Raw genomic sequence first — 18,697 nt, forward strand, 5'->3', positions numbered from 1 at the left:
TTATTGACCGCTTTACCCTGTGGCAAGAACTCATGATGCACAACGCTCCCTGCAGTCAAAGAAAACGAACTTGGCGCTTTTTTCGGTCTTATAGCTCCTGGTGACGCTCAAGCATGCATGTCCAGCATATGTGTGCGTGTCGGGTGCATGACGCTAATATCTAAAATTTTTGATTTTCTTCATGCAAAAGCCGACAACAAGAATGTGTGACACGAAGCAAGTACGTGTGTCAACCGACACGCACACATATAAGCTGCTGGGCAAGCATGCTTGAGCGTCTCCAGGAGCTATATATTAGTTCGTGCGACAGCTTCCATTGATATGATTGAGCTTTGGTTTCCACGTCATATCTATAGACCCATGATTCGTCACCAGTTATGACCCTCTGGAGCAAATTTGGGTCGTCGCGGACAGAGTCCAACATCTCATTAGCAATGTTCATGCGATGCTGCTTTTGGTCGAAATTGAGCAGTTTTGGTACGAATTTTGCGGCGACCCATCTCATGCCCAAATCATTGAAAAAAAATCGAATGGCACAAGCCAATCGATATGTCTAGGTCCACAGCATTTTCTCTAACGGTGATTCGACGATTGGCCAATATCGTTTTCTTCACTTCATCAATTTTTTCGTCTGTTGTTGAAGTGTTCGGATGTCCGGCACGCTTTTCTTCGTTCACATCTTCTCGGCCTTCTGAGAATATTTTGTACCACTGATAATCGTTGCTTTGGTTAAAAGTAGCTTCTCCGTATGACACAGTCAACATTCGGAATGCATCCGCGCACTTAATTTCGTTTTTCACACAAAATTTGATACAGGTTCTTTGAACCATCTTTTTGAATAGGTAAAAATCGAAGACAAGCCGAAACACGTGCAAGTAAAGCAGCTGTCAACAATTAACTGAACATTCAAAATGGCCGAACTCGTCGGTCGAAATTCGAATATATGTACGTAACCTGCGAAAATTCAAAATTCGCGATACTTTTTGAACACACCTCGTATCTGCGAAGATGATAGTTGAAACCGGATTCATCAATTAATATTATTTTCTCATGACCCGCTAGAATGCCCCCGAGCGTTCTCAGTTTATCCTTGGGGAGGCTTACGACGTCTCTGGATAAACTTTTGAGTTTTGATTTTTAACAAAGTTTTGAGCTGTATTTCCAGTTTCAATCAGATTAATTGGCATACACTAATATTCAGTTTTGGCGCTTCACAGCTATTGTACTATGTGTATTTGGCGCTACATTTTTCATATGAAAAAAAAATCCACTTCACTGGCGATATTTCTTGTTGTTGTTGTTGTTGTTGTTGTAGCAGCATAAACATTCCCCTTACATAAATGGGCGATATTTGTGTTTTAGACCGGTGTACAGTGTTCGGTCTTCATAAAACGGTGGACAAAAAATAGAAGAATATATATGTAAGTAGTAAGCAAATGAAAGTTTGTCCGAACGTTCTTAGATGATGAACAGACTGCTTTAGCTGTTAATCTCAACTAATGTGGATTAAGAGGACATTTATCGTATACCAGCAGGTCATGTTAGCACTTTTTAAAATAAATATAGTTTAGGTTGAAGAAGTGTATGTGAGACATCCCATAAAAACCTATATGAAATAGGGATAATAATATATTTGTACTATGAGTTCCATGTCCAAACTTGATCAAAAAATATGTATCTTTCATATTTTCACGCACACTGTGCGGCGCCCAAGGTTGATTTCACTTTCATTATAAACGCATAATTTACACTACTGACGCTCAGTTACGCTTCGAAAAAAAAAGAATATAAAGGGGGGATGGAGGGGTATATCTTCATACTAAAACTGAAAACCGGAGACTTATAGTTTTTAAGTAATTTATTGTTAAAATTATATAATTTAGTAAAAGGGTTAGTGTTGTCAGACACCTCAAAACAGAACGAAGGTCATATGGAGGTAGAATTTTACAGAGGCGCTAAAAGGCTGTTTGTAAGATTGCAGAATTTTTGCGTAGGCCTTCTTTCCACGTAGGAAACATACAACCTGCTAAGAACAGACCACTCAGTATTGAGGTGGTTACCCCAGCTCAAGCATCCAGAAGGAAAAATCGCATGGTAGATCGAAATGCTGCAAAATTTCGACGTCAATATCGAGCATCGTAAAGCGGAACAACATAGAAGTGCTGATGCACTACCTTGGCGACTTCTACATATTGTATCCATTACTTAGGAACAGTAGAGGGATCCGAAGAAATAGTTGACATTGATGCAACACGTTGATGAGTAGGAGCTCGATGCAATAAGAAGTAAATTGAATGATGCTGACCCGAAAAAATTGTGGAAGTGAAAGAGGTTGAAGGAAGACGATCAAAAAACTGAGACGCAATGGGTCAAGCGGAGGTCATCTAGGTACCACTAAAATGTTTGAGTAGTTAAACAGCAGTTTTACTGCGTAAATTGTCAGTTGACGACTTCATTCATAATTGCACAAAGTGTTTGGCAGCGAAAGGTCCAAAGAAGAAAAGTCGTGGAAAACTACTGCAATATAACGCCGGCTTACCATTTGAGCGAGTGAACTCGGATGTGGCGGTTCCATTTCTAACTAGTGATTCCGGCAACACATACCTATATACTCGTAGTTGTAGACTATTTCAGTAAGGTGCCAGAAGTGTAGACTCTTCCAAACGAACAAGACAAAACCATTGGTGAAATTTTTGTGCAGAACTGGATGACTAAGATGGATTCAAGTGTCTTCACTATTGGGAAAGGAGAGTTATCGGGCGATAGGACTCGCTTTGGTTGGCGGAGTTTCCAGGTTTCAATAATTAGACTACTCAGGTTAAATAAAAGTCCTATTTTCTGGGCATACAATGGACATTTGTGGTTTAAGGTTGAATTCTTTAAAAAATAATCTAAAAAAGCAGTTGGATACTGAAATTTGTTGTGGATTTTAATTTCATAATAATAAAATTTGATTTTATTTGTGATATATGTATATTTGTATATATATAATATATATATATATATATATATATATATATATATATAAGTAGTATAGTTGCATAACAAGCTTTTGTTCAAAAGTATTTAAACTTACATCTGTATTAATCTTACAATACAATGCGATCAATTATGTATTTCTATTGAATGCAATTACCAAATACTCTCAGCTTTTACTGTTTTTTTTTCTTACACATGTACAGTACTTATTTAAATGTATATAATATTGTAACAAGTTCTGATTTAATTATATGTATGTAGGTATACATTTATTTACAGTCTACTGTACTCTATGAAATGATATTGTTTTAACAAATATTTTTTTTAAGTGTCTCAATTGAATTTATTTAAGTGAATTTTTCGAATCCCTATAAACTAGAGCTGGCCATTGCATAGGCACACGTACCTATTTATTCTCTTCTGATTTCAGACGTACACGACAAAAGCAGCGCTGCTTTCACAAATACATTAGCGTAATCTATGAAGTAGTGTTGCCGACGCTTATTATCTTGCTGTGATCGTGCTCAGTGACTGTGTTCATACAGGGACATTTTTGTTGCTTCCACTTTACGAATTCTCTTTTTTGGTGTTGTCTCTAACTTTCCTACAAGGCAACTCCGTTGCTGTAATTGTGTTGAAAAGAACGAGAACATTGAAAAGAACGCGAACACAAAGCATGTAAACGAAGCATGAGCAACTCGGTGCCTCTCTCCTTTCTTCGTATTCCCCTCTTCCAAAAGTTACCAGTTGAAGCATCAAACAATGCCATGTCCGAACCCGGTCAATCGATACACAAATTTTAAGCAACAAAGCCGTAACAGCAGTCTAACGGTCCCACAATAACAAGATCTCTTAAAAATTACTAGATATGAACATGAACTTAGTATTGAAGTATTAATTAATAATTAGAAAATGTAGACATTTCATTTCCATTATTTAGTTTTATTACCAATGTTACGTTAATAAAATACGTACATACATAAATAAAAAAGATATATGTAACTACCTTAAAAATGAATTCTTTAATATTATTCCAAGCTTTTATATTTACACACTTAAAAATCAATTTTCATTGAATTCAAAATTAGAATATTTATACATTTAATTTAACAAATTTTACACTTTTGTTTAATTCTACACAAAATTTTAATTAGAAATCTAACCAAGAAGTGTAAGTAAATTAATCTATGTATAGGTAAGTTAATTAATGTAATCTCTGCCTTTCACATTATTTACATAATAAAAAAATGTCCTTCCTACAATTAGCAACTCAAATGCGTGCATAACAGACGCGTGAGCGAATCGCTCTCTTCATTCTCTCATCGTTTATCAAAATTTACATATGTGGTTGAGTGAGTTATGGCCAGCACTGTTTTAAACGATTAATGATCTATCGAAAGAAATTTGTTTTTGTTTCTATGGCAAAACGAATTTCATTAACATATATTTATAAATAATATTACATATTTTGACGCAAATGAAAACATAAATTAACAAAATACAATTTTTCAATAAAAAAAAATATTTTCATAGAATTTAAAATAAAATAAGTAAATGTTTCAAATAAGTAATACAAAACTAATAACCGAAGCAAGTGCGAAATAAGAAGCATGCGCTTAATATTGTAGAAAAACTATTAGTTTGAGGGAATTTAGCGCTGCGACCAGAAAAATCTATAGTGCGTTGGGTTATTGGGTTTTATTTCCTCCTCTGCTAACATACATATGTTTAATAATGGAATAATACAACTAAAAGTTTTGTAGCAGCATTATCCTAATTCATTATTCTACTTAAATATTAAAAAAAATATATATTTTTTTTTGTACTTAGCTCTGCCATAAGTTCTGTTACAGGTTAAGTCCGTTATAGATATGAAATTATAATATTTTTTTTAATAAAGTTAATTTAATTTTCATTCGAAAGGGTAAACATTTACTTTTACACAAGCCTTCCAACGATTCTTCTTCTTCTTAATTGTCGCGATAACGTAATTGAGAAGGTGTCTCCGGACGTACGTGGGAGGTGGCTCTGGCTCAAACAGGTGTTTGCAAGGGGGAAACCTGCAGTAGCACCCAAGTAGAAACTGTTTGCTGAGTAGATAACTGTGCCTCGTTGTGAAGGTGTTGAAGAGGGTGTTTGGCGAGTTTGGAGCTTTATCCACTGCGTGACACTAATTCCAGGCGACCAGACAGGTGCAACATAATTTAAAACCGGCCGGCCAATTGCCTTAAAGTCGCTAGCAAAAGTTCTTTGTCTTTGCATAAAGTGCTGCCGGCAAGCGATTTGAGAACCTTGTTGCGATTTTGGACTTTAGTAGCAATTGCTGTTGTGTGCACAGAGAAGGAGAGCAACTGTCAAGGAGCCCTTCTTCTTACTCTGCTATCACCAGCTGGTACCGCATCGAATACTTTCAGAGCCGGAGCGGTTGTATCCATTCGAACGACATGGCGTAGCCAACAAAGCCGCTGGATCTTTATTAGCTGCGCTATGCCTATGTCGACGTAAAGTTCATAGCCTGCGATATTCGCCGTCGCCAACATCCAAAAATCTTCTTCAGCATTTTGCTCTCAAACACTCCAAGGGACCTTTCATCGGATATTGTCATCGTCCACGCTTTTGCGCCATACGTTAGGACGGACATGATGAGAACCTTGATGAGTTAGTTATTTAGTTTTGTTCGTCCAAAGAGGACTTTACTACTCAATTGCCTACTTATTCCAAAGTAGCACTTGTTGGCAAGAGAGATTCTTCATTGTTATTGACCTTTAGTTATTGATCGATTAGGCCTTTCAGTTACTGCAGCACGCACGGTTTCCATAGATATTGATGTCGCTGCTCGAACCAAAGACTGTTTGAGACTCTCCAAATTTCTGCGAGCTCTTCGAAAGGCCATATTCTCCAATCCTGACCACAAACTGTAGTTCAACGGATTCAGATCTAGACTTCCAGATGGCCAAACTTCTGTGGCTATGAACCCAGAAATATTGTGCTTAAGCCACTGCTGGGTGGTTTTTCCTTATGGACTGGAGTGGAATCTTGCTGGAAGAACCAATGCTCTCCATTCAAGAGAGTACTGCTCAACTCTTCCCTACGCCTCATCATTTCCTCATTTATGAAAAAGTATTTTCATTGAAAAACGATCGATCGTGTGGTAAACCAATATTTTCGAAATATTAAGTTTTTTTCAGCAATTCGTAAATCTCACTTGTGCTTTTATCACACTTTTGCAATGCAATCACTACAATGCGATTTTCCTTAGCTCCTCACTCCATTGTTAACAAGTGAGATTTGGCACGAAACTGAGTATAATTTATGAGTAGACAATGCATACGAACAAAAGCAGAAATAACGGAACTTTTTTCTGTTTGTCACAGAATTTATGGCAAGACTAAGTATTTTAATATTTTTTTAAACGTGTGCCATTAAGTCAGCATTTTTAATAAAACTTAGAACTAAAAAGAAAAAATACTACAATACTCAACTCAATACTTTGCGCCTTTTTAGTGCTTATTTGTTTTAAATATTTGCTTATTATAAAATTAAGTATTTAATCCACGTTTATGCATTATATTGCATATTTTATAATTTCTGCTTATTTTTTGAGATTTTTTATTTTGTGTTTTGTAACAATTGTATAAAACAATTTTATATTTCACTATCTGCGTTAAATTTTGTTTACATTTTTTTACTTTTTAATTTTTTTAATTGTTTTTTTTTTTGTTTCTTAATTTTTTTTTTAATTTTTTGAATTTTTATTCTAATTGATTTTATTGTATAGTTTAACCTTATCATAGATTTCTCTAAACTACTAATTTTATAGACTACTCAAATGTTATAAGTACAAAAATATCTTGATTTATGTATTTGTTTTATGTGTTGCATTTTTCTTTTTCCTGTTAATTTCTGCGACATGCAGCTCCTTTATAACACTCTGCTGCTTTCCATACAGTTATCTTGAACGGAGCAAAACTTAAGTGTAATTTTTATTCTACTCCGCTTTCTTATAAGAAAACATTTATTATTCTTATTTCCCTTCAATGTTTAAATTGTGTTTTGTATGCATTTGGCACGTTTGTGTATTCGTAAAAATCTGTTTTTTTTTACAACAGCCCTTAAATGTGGGCTTAATTTTGGAACTTCTTCGTGCTTTTGTTATAATTTACAATCAACGGCTTTTAGGCGCGTTAAATGGCCAAACTTGTTGAGGCGCAGCTATTTACCTTCTCTAAAGCCTACTCATTTACTACTACATTATCTGTGGTTCTTAAATTAAATGATCATTAAACTAATCAATGCTTAGTCGGAAAAATTGAGATTAATTCATTAGGCGCCCATAAATATGCAACATCTACAGCATGCTTTCTAAACATTCCAAGTGTATTTAATTTATTTCTTTTAGTCCAATAATCATTTATCTGACCTTGTTTTTTTAGTTTTAGAGTTCTTTATCGACTTTTTATAAGTTGTTTTTGTTTTTTTTTGCTTTGTTGTTTTGTGACCACTGAGCTAGGGCTATTACGTTGACTATTCTTTAAAGATTTCTTACCAGATTTTTTTATAAAACTTCTCTGTGTTCTACTCTTTATAAATACTGTTGTGGCAAAAATTATTTCAAAAAATTAAGTAATAGTTTTTTTTCCAATTCTTTTTCTATATTTCTTTTCTTCCTTTAAAATTTGTGACATCAAACACAATAACAATTAAAAAATATACTATTTCTAATAACAATAAAGTAGGTTTTGTGTTCAACTGACGCTAACAGGAATGTTGTTTCTATACAAAAAGAGCGCACTAAACTAATATAATTTTTTAATTGATTGGTAAAACAAAAATTAAAATGTAGTTAGGCAACCAAAATACGAGCAGCTTCAAGTACGCGCGAACACATCTTACAACGCGACGCCGCTGCCTTTTTTTCGCTTACTCGCCGGCCCACCTTCGTAAAGCACGCCTGTCCTTTTTTGCAAGCAATTCCCATAAATACTTCTGCCGAATATTCTTTTACTTTTATTTTTTTGCTTTAATTTTTCAGCTATTTCGCCTACACCGCTCTCCAAACTTAGCTTGTCAATCGCTTGCTAGCCAATTCCTGCAACTTCTGCAATGCCAATGTCTTATTGATCTCGACAAGATCACGATTATATTTGGCCGCCTGCAGTTGCACCTCGAGTATTTTCATACGCAGCAAATGCTCTTTGCTCTGCATCTCCATGAAAGATCGCATTTCGGGCGTACTGCTAGTCGAAACTCCCCCAACGCTCATGCCACCGCCACTGCCGGCGAGTTGTGCGGTTGCTGGATTGCTTACTGATACTGCAGCGGCAGCGGCGGCGGCGCCATTCATCGACAAATCATGCAGCACCTCTTCGCCATTGGCGCTACCGCTCGAACTGCGCGGACGCTTCGTCAGTGGTTGCTCACTACTTGATTGTGACATTTGTTGTTGGTGTTGATTGTGTTGTTGTTGCGCGGCGGCGGCAGCAAAATTATTTTGTAAGGCAGCAGCAGCAGCAGCGGCTGCGGGGGGGAATTGTGCGGCACGTAACGCATTTAACGCTTCCAGTGTGGCGGAGATATTGCTCATGTTGAAAGCGGGCTGAAAGGCGCCCATGTCACCGGCGCTACCACCGACCGCTGCGCCGCCACTAGCGCCATTTTGGGTAAGAAAGCTGGAGGTGGCGAGATCGCTAGTCGTCGCCAAATTGCCGGCTGGGCTGTGTAGGCTGGCGCGTTCAATGTCGTGCGCGCTCAGGCGGCTCACATTCGGCGAGGAGGAGAGCCGACGTTCACCAATCGCCAGCGATTCATTGTGGTTGATGGTGTCGTTGAAGGTCTCATTAGTCTCCTCTTTGATGTCGACATCACAGAGTTCCTGTGGTGGAGTGCGACTGCTGTAAAAGGAGCGCAAACGAAATAAATTAAATGTATAAAGTAAAACTGTGAAAATTGTTAGGGGTCTTCACACCGAGAGCTCATTGCTTCGTCATTTGGCAGTTTTGCGTATAATTTGATTTCATAAATCCAACGAAAGAGCATTCCCGAATTAACAGAAATAAGACAAAAAGGAATGTTCATAGCAAAAGACATTAGCCTACTTGTCAAAACACAAACCGTGAATGTAACGAAACTGGCGTGAGTACCCCTATTGTTTGAAATTTTTGAAATTGCATTTCTACTAACTCATCCATGTCGTGATCATCTTCGCCATTCTGTTCATCCTCGCGATACTCGTAGTCCTCCTCCAGCGCTAATGGTATCTTTGAGTAGTCGATTCCATCCAAAGCTTCCGACTTGCATGCTTTCTTCGCCTCCTGCATGAATTCCCACACTTCGAAGGTGAACGGCGATGGCTTCTTGCGATCGGCAACCTCTGCACCAAATCTGGCCAATCGATTGTTGTAATCCAAAATTTCGTTACGCGTGCAAGCTAGAAACCAAAAAAGTTGTGAGTGAAATAACCCATTTAAATAAATTCGAAGTAAAGTAAACGATAATGCGATTTCTTTTAAAGCTTCAGGCAAATTAAACTATTCGACAAATCCAAAAGCGAGATCTACATATTTTAAAAACAAATTTTCCAAATCCACTATACTTTTAACAACCATGTAATTTATATTTCTTAATTTCAGTGGATTTATTTATTCACTTTTTAGTTTTTAAATCGCATTTAATTTAAATACTACACTCATCTACCTTTCATGCGCCGCCATTGCTCCTTTAAGCGGTTACACGTACGATCTGTTCCAAACTGACTTGAGAATTTTTGGTGAATTATCTTCCAAGCTTTATTCTTTACCGCTGTCAGGCCCGCATCGAGCCGTTTGTTTTCAATAATACGCATATCTTTGCGGCACAAATCGAGCAAGAACTTCTTCTCCTGATGATTCCAATTCTGTGTGCGTTCACGCTTTTTGTACATGTTCATTGCTGGACTGTTCATGTATTGCTGTATTTCTATAAAATAGTTGTGGAAGTGGGAATTAAATATGAGGTAAATATTGTAATAAAAGTAATAATGTTTTCAGAGCTACATCACTAAATACATAACGAGGAATTCACAAATACGGCGAGAATTATGGCTTAAAGACTTAAACCTTCTTAGTGCTACTGGTATTGGTTTCAACTATCAGTACAAAACATAGTTGAACCTTTATGACTAAAACTGGCTAATTTTGAAAAGTTTCCTTAAAGTTTCTTGGTCATCCAACTTCATTGGTTAAATACATTTTATGCCTTTTAGATATTATAGTCCGATTGAGAGTTACAGGTGAATGAAATTAGCAGACTATTTGGACACGAAGGTTGTGTAGGTCACGATATGCGAATCATAACTTTCGACTCGCCATGAAATGTTCTTCATTTGTGAACAAATTTTTAAGTAGGTACACTTTGATGGCTAACTAAAGCTTACTTTAAGCTGTTACGAAAAAAATCAGTCGGTGGTAATTTAAATTTTTTTCGAAATTAAATGGAATTTATTTCAAATATCGAAAAGTTTTTGGAAGTTAAGGTTGAATATTTTATTTATTTATGTATTAAGTATTTATTTTACATGAAATGTAAATATAAATTATTATTTATATTACACAATTAAGGCAACTAGCAGCAAAGGCTAAAGGCCTGAACTTTTGTCTGCTTTTAATATACTATACAGACATTTAATCGGTACAAGACATAATAAACAAATACCGGCTAATCTGAGTTCCTGAGTACAAATGGGCTAATTATTTCAAGAAATAGTAAATTTTGTTTATTAAATAAATCCAATATATCAAATTATGTTAGAAAAGCGAAAAATGCTCTAAACTTTTTGCTTTTTTAATATACATAATATTAACATATAATATATAAGAGAGATTCGACGTCGAGGAATCCAAGTATTTTGGACATTGCCGTAATTTTTTTTAAAACTTGATTTATTCGTAAGCTTGAGTATAAACAACAAAATTTTGAGTAAATTGATAACTATTTCTTAACATTAATCCCTTTCAAATGTTGGCCGCAACTGAAACACCAATTTTGAATGACTCGCTGGAGGACTTCGGTCGGTATCTCGTAAATAACTTTAGTAATATTGGTTTCCAATGCCTCAATCGAAGCTGGTTTATTCCCAAAGCATTTAGACATTACATATCCCCACAAATAAAAGTCCAAGGAGTGATACTACACGATCTTGATGGCCAATCCACTGGCCCGAGGCGGGCGATAAATTGCTCACCGAAACGAATACTCAATAAATCCTTGTTTCACCAGCTGGTTGACAAGTAGCGCCGTTTTGTTGAAACCAAATGTTGTGGAGATCACGGGCTTCAATTTCTGGCACCAAAAAGTCGTTTATCATGGCGCGACGGTGTTCGGGTTGCTCTTCAGCCCAAATACGACAATTTTGAAGATTGACTTAGCCACTAAGCCAAAAATGGGCCTCATCGCTGAACACCATAAGTTGACCTGAGCGCGCGATTAACACGCTTCACAGAGCGTCGATTTTCGTAATAATTTGTACGATTTGTAAACGTTGTCGAGGCGTCTTTCCATGATGAAATGTCAGTGAAAAAAATTATGTTTCAACAATAGTTTGACAGTAGTCTCGCGTGATCTGTCAAAAAAAACCGTATTGGAAAAAGTACCTCCATTATGATTACTCTTTACATATATTTTTTTTTAACTTCTTTGAGTAAATTATTTTTGGAAACAAATTTAATTTATTTGTTCAAAATGTTTGGTATTTTGCGCTAATTTTTCACTGGTACATATTTGAATATAAATCAAAAAGTTAAGGGGGTCTTCTGGTATCGAGGCCCTGAAATGAAGGGTTTTTTTGGGGATTGATTGTGACAAATCCTGTGAATATTTAAAAAAAAATTTTTTTTTATTTTAAAGGTACATGTCTTGGCTTTTAAAAAATTAATTGAAAAAAATTTGAATTAATTAAAAATTAACACCCGCGACCTTGAAATGGCGCTGAAGACGTCCACTTCCAAACGAAACAGGTCTCCATTTTGGTCACGGTTTTTCCACCTGGGTAATCAGAAAGCAAAAATTAGATATGCGTTGTCTTCAGAGTTGCCCTGGTTAAGTTTTCCCGTGACAGATTTTTTTTTTAAATTTTTTTCAAAAGTTATGCAACAATTTGCAAAAAAAATTTTTTTTTGCTCATTTTTTGAACTTTAAAAGGTTATAAAAATGAAATGAAAAAAAATTTCAAAAATCGTACACGGGGAAACTTAGCGGTAACTTTTCCGAACCTTTTAAGACCAAAACCATTGAAATCGGAGTATAACTACTATGAAAAGTGTGACCAAAATGCTTAAAAAACACGATTTTCGGGGAAACGCGTTTAAAGATAAAGTTTATGATGAAAACGGCCGGAGGAGGGTACACTTCGGTGCCCAGAAAAATGCGATTTTCAAAAAATCCTTTCTGTGGCGTATTCTCGCATACACATACAACAAAATTATGCAAAAAAAAAAAAATCGATTTTTTTTTCGCTGGAGACCAGAAGACCCCCTTAAGGGAATCTTAATATGAAATTTGCAGGGATTAGAGAGCATAGAAAAGTAAAAAGAAGAAACAAATCCGAGAGGGGTATGTTTTTTAAATGACAAAATATTTTTTTTTTTCAAAAATTTTCAACAAAAAGTTTTTCTACAATAAAATAACTTTTTTAGAATATTCTATAGGGTTTTCCAATATCAGCTGTTATTGGTGAATGGATTGCGCTATCGAGAGATGATTAACTATTTTTTATGGCCGGAATTGGATGGTAGTGATCTGGACAACGTTTTTTTTCAACAAGACGGCGCTACGTGCCATACAAGCAATAAAACCATTGATCTTTTACGGGAAAAGTTTCCGGACCGTGCTATCTCTCGAAGAGGTGATCACAATTGGCCACCGAGATCTTGTGATGTAACACCTTGTGACTTTTTTCTTTGGGGCTACGTGAAAGAGAAGGTCTACGCCAACAGCCCAGGGTCGATTCAAACCTCAAAGATGGAATTCGGGAGGATATCGATATTCAAGAAAAATGAACACATATTTATTAATACAAAGAGATCAATGCGGAAGGACATATGAGTGTGTGCTCCAAAATTCAATTATTTTTTTTGGAAAAACTTTGTCATTTTCGATTGCGTTTTCTCGTAACACTTTTCAAGTGCTTTTGATCGGATATCATGCAAACAAGCGATCTGATTGAATGACAGTACATCGTTCTGTTCACCCCATTTCAAAATTGTATTGACACAGCCAAAAATCGATTCATGCTGGACTTTTTCGGTTGTTTCTTCTTGAGTAGTATCTTCGGGTTCATTGGCTTCATTATCACCTTCATCTATTCCTAATTCCAAAACCCAATTGCGGATTTCATCTGTGTCTGCTTCACCCACATAGTTTTCGACCATCTCATTTAACCGTTGTAATCCTCCAACAAGAAGGGGGTCGTCAATTTCGATATCCAATGGCATATCGTCTAGATTAGATTCAATAATCGCGTCAACTGTTGGGCTTGTACCCAATACGCTTTTCCAGCATTTAGCGATCGTTTCAGGCAGCAATTTCCCCCATGCTTGGCTCAACATGATCACGGCGGTTTTCAAATCAATTTTCTTCAATAGTTCATGTAATGAAGAATCTTTTTCACTAATTATGGTTTCCATTAGCAATGTTTTGTATTGAATTTTTGTCAAGTTAATAACACCTTGATCCATTGGCTGTAAAATCGCTGTGCAATTGGCCGGAAAATACATCACTTCGATACCACCACAAACTAACTCTTCTTCGGGCGGATGAGATGGGGCTTGATCCAGCAAGAGTAATGCTTTGGGTGGAACATCATTTTCTTTGGCGAATTTTTTCACTTCTTCGACAAAATTATCAAAGAACCACTTTTTGAAAATATCCCGCGTCATCCAAGCAGTCTTGTTGCTAGCATAATTCACCGGTAGACGAAAATTTTTAAAACAACGCGGATTCATAGATTTGCCGATCGTTAATGGTTTTATTTTGTGGCTGCCACCACCATTTGCACACAAAAGAACACTGATTCGATCTTTTGAATCTTTGTTGCCTGGAGCACTCTTTTCATCTTTCGAAACGTAGGTTTTATTTGGCAAAAGTTTCCAAAAGAGCCCCGTTTCATCAGCATTATATATTTGTGATGTTACATATCCTTTTTCAGCCCTTTACGCCGTCAATTTTTCCTTAAATGGCTCAGTGGCTTCTGGATCACAAGATAATGATTCACCAGTCACAGTCAAATAGCGAAGTCCGAAGCGTTTCTTGAATCGCGAAAACCATCCATCACTTGCATTGAATTGTTCTTCATCCTTTTTTATTCCATCAAATATTTTTAATGCTTTGCTTTTCAATATCAAGCTAGAAACAGGAGCATTTCGTCGCCGCTGATTCATGAAAAACTGGTACAAACGCTTCTCGAGCTCTGGATGATTGCCAAACCGCAAAGTTTTCCGTTTATTTCCAAGTGAAAATGAATTGTATGCATTTTCTTTTAATGAACGGGATTGTTTTTTTATTCGGCAAATCGTTGCGCAATCAACTTTGTATTCGAAGGCAAGATCTCCTTGTTTAACGCCTTTTTCAATTTTTTGGAGAATCTCATCTCTTTCTTTCAATGTAGATTCTTTTTCACTTTTCCCATGATTTTATTTGATGAAAGCAAAAAAAAATGATTCAAACTCCGAACGATTGTTTTACTCTCAAGAACCAGCTTGAAACTAACGCGTGTTGAATGTCACAAACGATTCGATGCCATATTTTATGATATCAGCGCTACAATTTTACAGTTATTTGTAAAAATCAAAAATCACAAAGCGTGAGAACAGTGTTTTAGGTCGCAATAATTCCGAGAACCATAACTGTGCATAGCTATAAAGCTGTGTCTTCGCGCGTGATGAACGCACATACATTGCCGTATTAAGTAAAAAATTTCTTCGAACAAGAATTCTTTTGCGCCCGAAAATTGCAATTTTTTATTGCTCTTTTCGAGTTTTCTATGGACTCAAAATCGAATTGTACTTTCCGCGAAATTGCAGTTATCGGTATTGCACTTATCGGGCTTCTACTGTACTTTGCTCTCTTAGCATGGCATCGCTGATATGTACATACTAATATATGCATGCATGAAATATTAGTCAACCTATGAAAGATTTTTTTTTCTAATGAGCTCCATTCAGTTTGATACGAAAAATCGTACAAGAACACAGGCCATTTGTACATGGTCCAAGTAATGCAAGTATAAAAACCCCGTTATGCTATCTTGAAATATTCCGGAGATCAAGATTTTTTCGAGAACTAAACTTTGAATCCCAATCAGTATTGAAAAAAAAATTTAAGAGCTTGGTAGGCATTGCGATATATCGCGCAGCAGTAAGTAAACCATACATCACCATATATACCATATGCTATACATGTCATTCGCTTCCATTCGCTTAGAAGTTTAATATTTTTTTGCAAGTCGAGCGTACTGAATTTTGATTCTTCATGCACGAGTGTGAGTTAAATTTATTTGACTTCTGAAGCTTATTTTCTTTCCTAACGTTTGAGTTTTCTCCGACAATCAACACTCATTTTCTGGACTCAATAGACTCTTAAGGCAAACGTTAAAAAATCATCAATATATCTGCTGGTTTTTCCGTAGTGCTCATAAATTAAGTTCTTACCTCCTTTCATGTCGACACCTTCCAGCAAATTGTGATTATTCGTTTGCCAATTGACTGCGATTTTCATGAAAGCCTCCAAATCGGTGGCTGAATATTGTTTATTAACCTGTAAAGAAAGAAGAAAAAATGTTAGTGGCTTGCTTGTATTTGGGTTCGGTAGAAGATTCAGTAGATTAGTCATTTTGAGGGAAGTCAATTTGGGCTTGTTTATTGAAATCGTAAAATTCTTTAATAGACCTTTATGGATAAAGTTTACTCACTGGCTCCATTTTCTTTTGTTCCAGTGGAATCGTTATTGAAAGTATAATTAAAGCGAGAGGACGTGTTTTTCGCTATTGATATTTGTGTTTTGTTAATAGCCAACAGTTCATACTTTTATAGTGATTAATGCTTGTGAGACAACGACTCCACATTAGTTTCATAACAATAACAAGCTTTCATAACAATATACATATTTTACCACAAAGCCCTGTTTATGTGGGCAAAAAGTTGAGCGATCGCATCCTAAAGTGCAGTGTACTAAGTGCAATGATTTTTTTTTTCATTTGGAATGCGTTAACATATTGCCGAGCGATGTTTAATTCTTACTCAATTCTGTTTTTGTTCTTCTTATGTCGCTATTCGTCGCAAATCTATTCACTCACCTTCTCCTTCAATTGTATTAGATGAGAGTGTGAACCAAGATTTTACTGGCAAAGAATTTGATATTAATAAATTGCCTACGGGCAAATGAAGAAAAAGTGGTCGCCCCTCGGCAGGCAATAGCAAACCTCCGAATGTATTTCTGCCATAAAAAAGCTCCTCATAAAAATATCTGCTGTTCGGAGTCGGCTTGAAACTGTAAGACCCACCATTTGTGGAACAACATCAAGACGCACGGCACAAATAGGAGGAGAAGCTCCGCCAAACACCCAAAAAGGGTGTACGCGCCAATAATATATATGTATATATAAGAGCCCTTATACATACCTACATATGTGTGTGCATATGTGCATAAATATTTTGAAGTCACATTCACTTATTTATGCGAAGCCTGTCAGACCATAAAATTTGATTAATTATTTGGGGACATTATCAAATCAATGAACTCGATTTTTAAACAAAGTAAATATAAAAATACACAGAGATGATGAGTTTTTTGAAAAGAATAAGTGAATACGGTAAAGACCGATTATACAAAAAACAAAAAATGTGCGGCGTTGTGATTTTTGCCGCTTCATTCAGCTGCAAGATTTGTTATCTGAATAAAGTGCCGAAAGGCACAACTCCTAAAATGCATGCTATCCTAGTTCTAGCATTAATACAAACAAATAGATATTCATCTGAATCACATATTATACACATACATACATATGTCCATGTGTACACTTCTTCTATCTTAAAAAATCAGTTACATATATAACTTTTAACCGCTTGTTGATTTTATATTATAGATATATACATATGTACACACACTTGATAGCCAATTAAATACCACCAATCGTACAACAGCAACCGCATAAAAATCTCATTAATAAAACAGCAACCAGACCAGTTCGTTAGAATCATTCTAAGCGCTTTTAAAAGAGACTCGACGCTGATTGGTTAGTTTGTTTAGTCGATTGAATTTATTTACGCGTATTTATTATTAGTAACTACACACAAACATACATACACATATACAAATACTTGAATCTGTTTAAAAGTATGACCAGAAAGCAGCCATTTTGTTTATAACAACGAATAGAAACGTATTTAATACGTACACACAAATAAATGCTGATTGACCATTTTTAACAGCTTCCATTAAAAGGAGGCTTTCAGACAAATTTTCATAACAGCTCGATGTATGCAGTACTCAAACAGCAAAAAATAGAAAAAAATCATAGTGAAAGCACATCAGAATAACCACTTCGCAATCGCTGATGTACATACATACGTGATATATGTATGTATGTATGTACCTAATTGTGTGTGGACTTAAAAAATAGAACACTTGAAAGTAATAAAATAATTCAAAACAAATAATGCATGTCATTATAAACCATACACAAGTTCATAAACACATTTGTGTACACATGCATTTATAATAAATACATACATATGTATGTATGCATGTGTGGGTACGTCAATTTTTTGGGGTACAATGGCACTCAATTATTTGAAAAAACAAAACACATAAATTCTCGCATTCAATAATTTTGATTCTTTTCATCTTTTATCCATTAAGCGGCGAATAAGGCCGATGGACTTAGCTGGCTGCGCTGGTTGGCTGACTGACAGGCGCGCCGCCGCAGCCACCAGACGCATGAGGCAAGCTTAAGTAAGCAGTTGAATGACTTTTGATGTTAATAGTTTTTTTTGTTGTTTGCGCTTCAAGTTAGTGGGTGTAAGTGGGTTGCAGCACTTTGTAAAGGCAGAAAATTAAATTATTCTTAACTTCCGAAAAGTATCCTAAGATAAGTTGAGATATTACAATATAATTTCGTTTCAACTCCTAAAAGTATGATACAAATTTGAATATTCCTTTATTTGAAATATTGAGAAAAAAATGTCAGCCTTCAGGCGAAAGCGAAAATTTTAAGGGATTTCGAATGGAAGGACATACGAAGAATGCTTGATCAAATACGAATCGAACACGGAATGCCATAATTAGTTTTCAGTTGAAGTACAGCTGAATAGCATCCTGCTAGCAACTGCTGGAAGAGGAAGCATGGAAAATGGTAGAGTTCCAAATAGCAACGATTGAGGCAAATTGCATATCAAACGATCAAAAAGACGGGACAAACATTTCGAGAGAGTTGAAGATTGAAATATAATCGACCTATGGTTATAATAATTTCAATATTTGTGCTACAAATATATTAAGAGGATCACTACTTATGTTGTGAGCCTTGGAAAGCCAAAAAAAAATATTGAATGATCCATTAGTACTGAAAAAGTTGTATTCTGGATCGAAAGCGCATAAAAAATTATTTATAACTTTGCCACATAAGAATGCTAGGCTGGAACATTCGTGCAGGAGATGATGGGCCATGCTCTCGCTATCGTCTAGCTGA

At 35.9% G+C, this 18,697-nt stretch overlaps 1 protein-coding gene across 3 annotated transcripts in view; it reads right to left on the bottom strand.

Moving 5' to 3' along the window:
- Positions 1 to 3,042: 3,042 nt before the first annotated feature.
- LOC128868625 (uncharacterized) overlaps positions 3,043 to 18,697 on the bottom strand; it is a 110,202-nt gene continuing 94,547 nt past the window's right edge. For 2 of the 3 annotated variants that reach the window (XM_054110924.1, XM_054110922.1), the window contains 4 exons: positions 15,660 to 15,765; positions 9,673 to 9,933; positions 9,160 to 9,406; positions 3,043 to 8,870 (listed from right to left, as the gene is read on the bottom strand). In XM_054110924.1, the coding sequence (XP_053966899.1) occupies positions 8,039 to 8,870; positions 9,160 to 9,406; positions 9,673 to 9,933; positions 15,660 to 15,765 (1,446 nt within the window). In that variant the 3' untranslated portion in view covers positions 3,043 to 8,038. The remainder of the gene's footprint in view (positions 8,871 to 9,159; positions 9,407 to 9,672; positions 9,934 to 15,659; positions 15,766 to 18,697) is intronic. The other variant, XM_054110923.1, reaches the window with a different exon arrangement.

The sequence above is a fragment of the Anastrepha ludens genome, chromosome 6 (assembly GCF_028408465.1).
Source record: "Anastrepha ludens isolate Willacy chromosome 6, idAnaLude1.1, whole genome shotgun sequence".
Classification (NCBI taxonomy): Eukaryota; Metazoa; Arthropoda; class Insecta; order Diptera; family Tephritidae; genus Anastrepha; species Anastrepha ludens.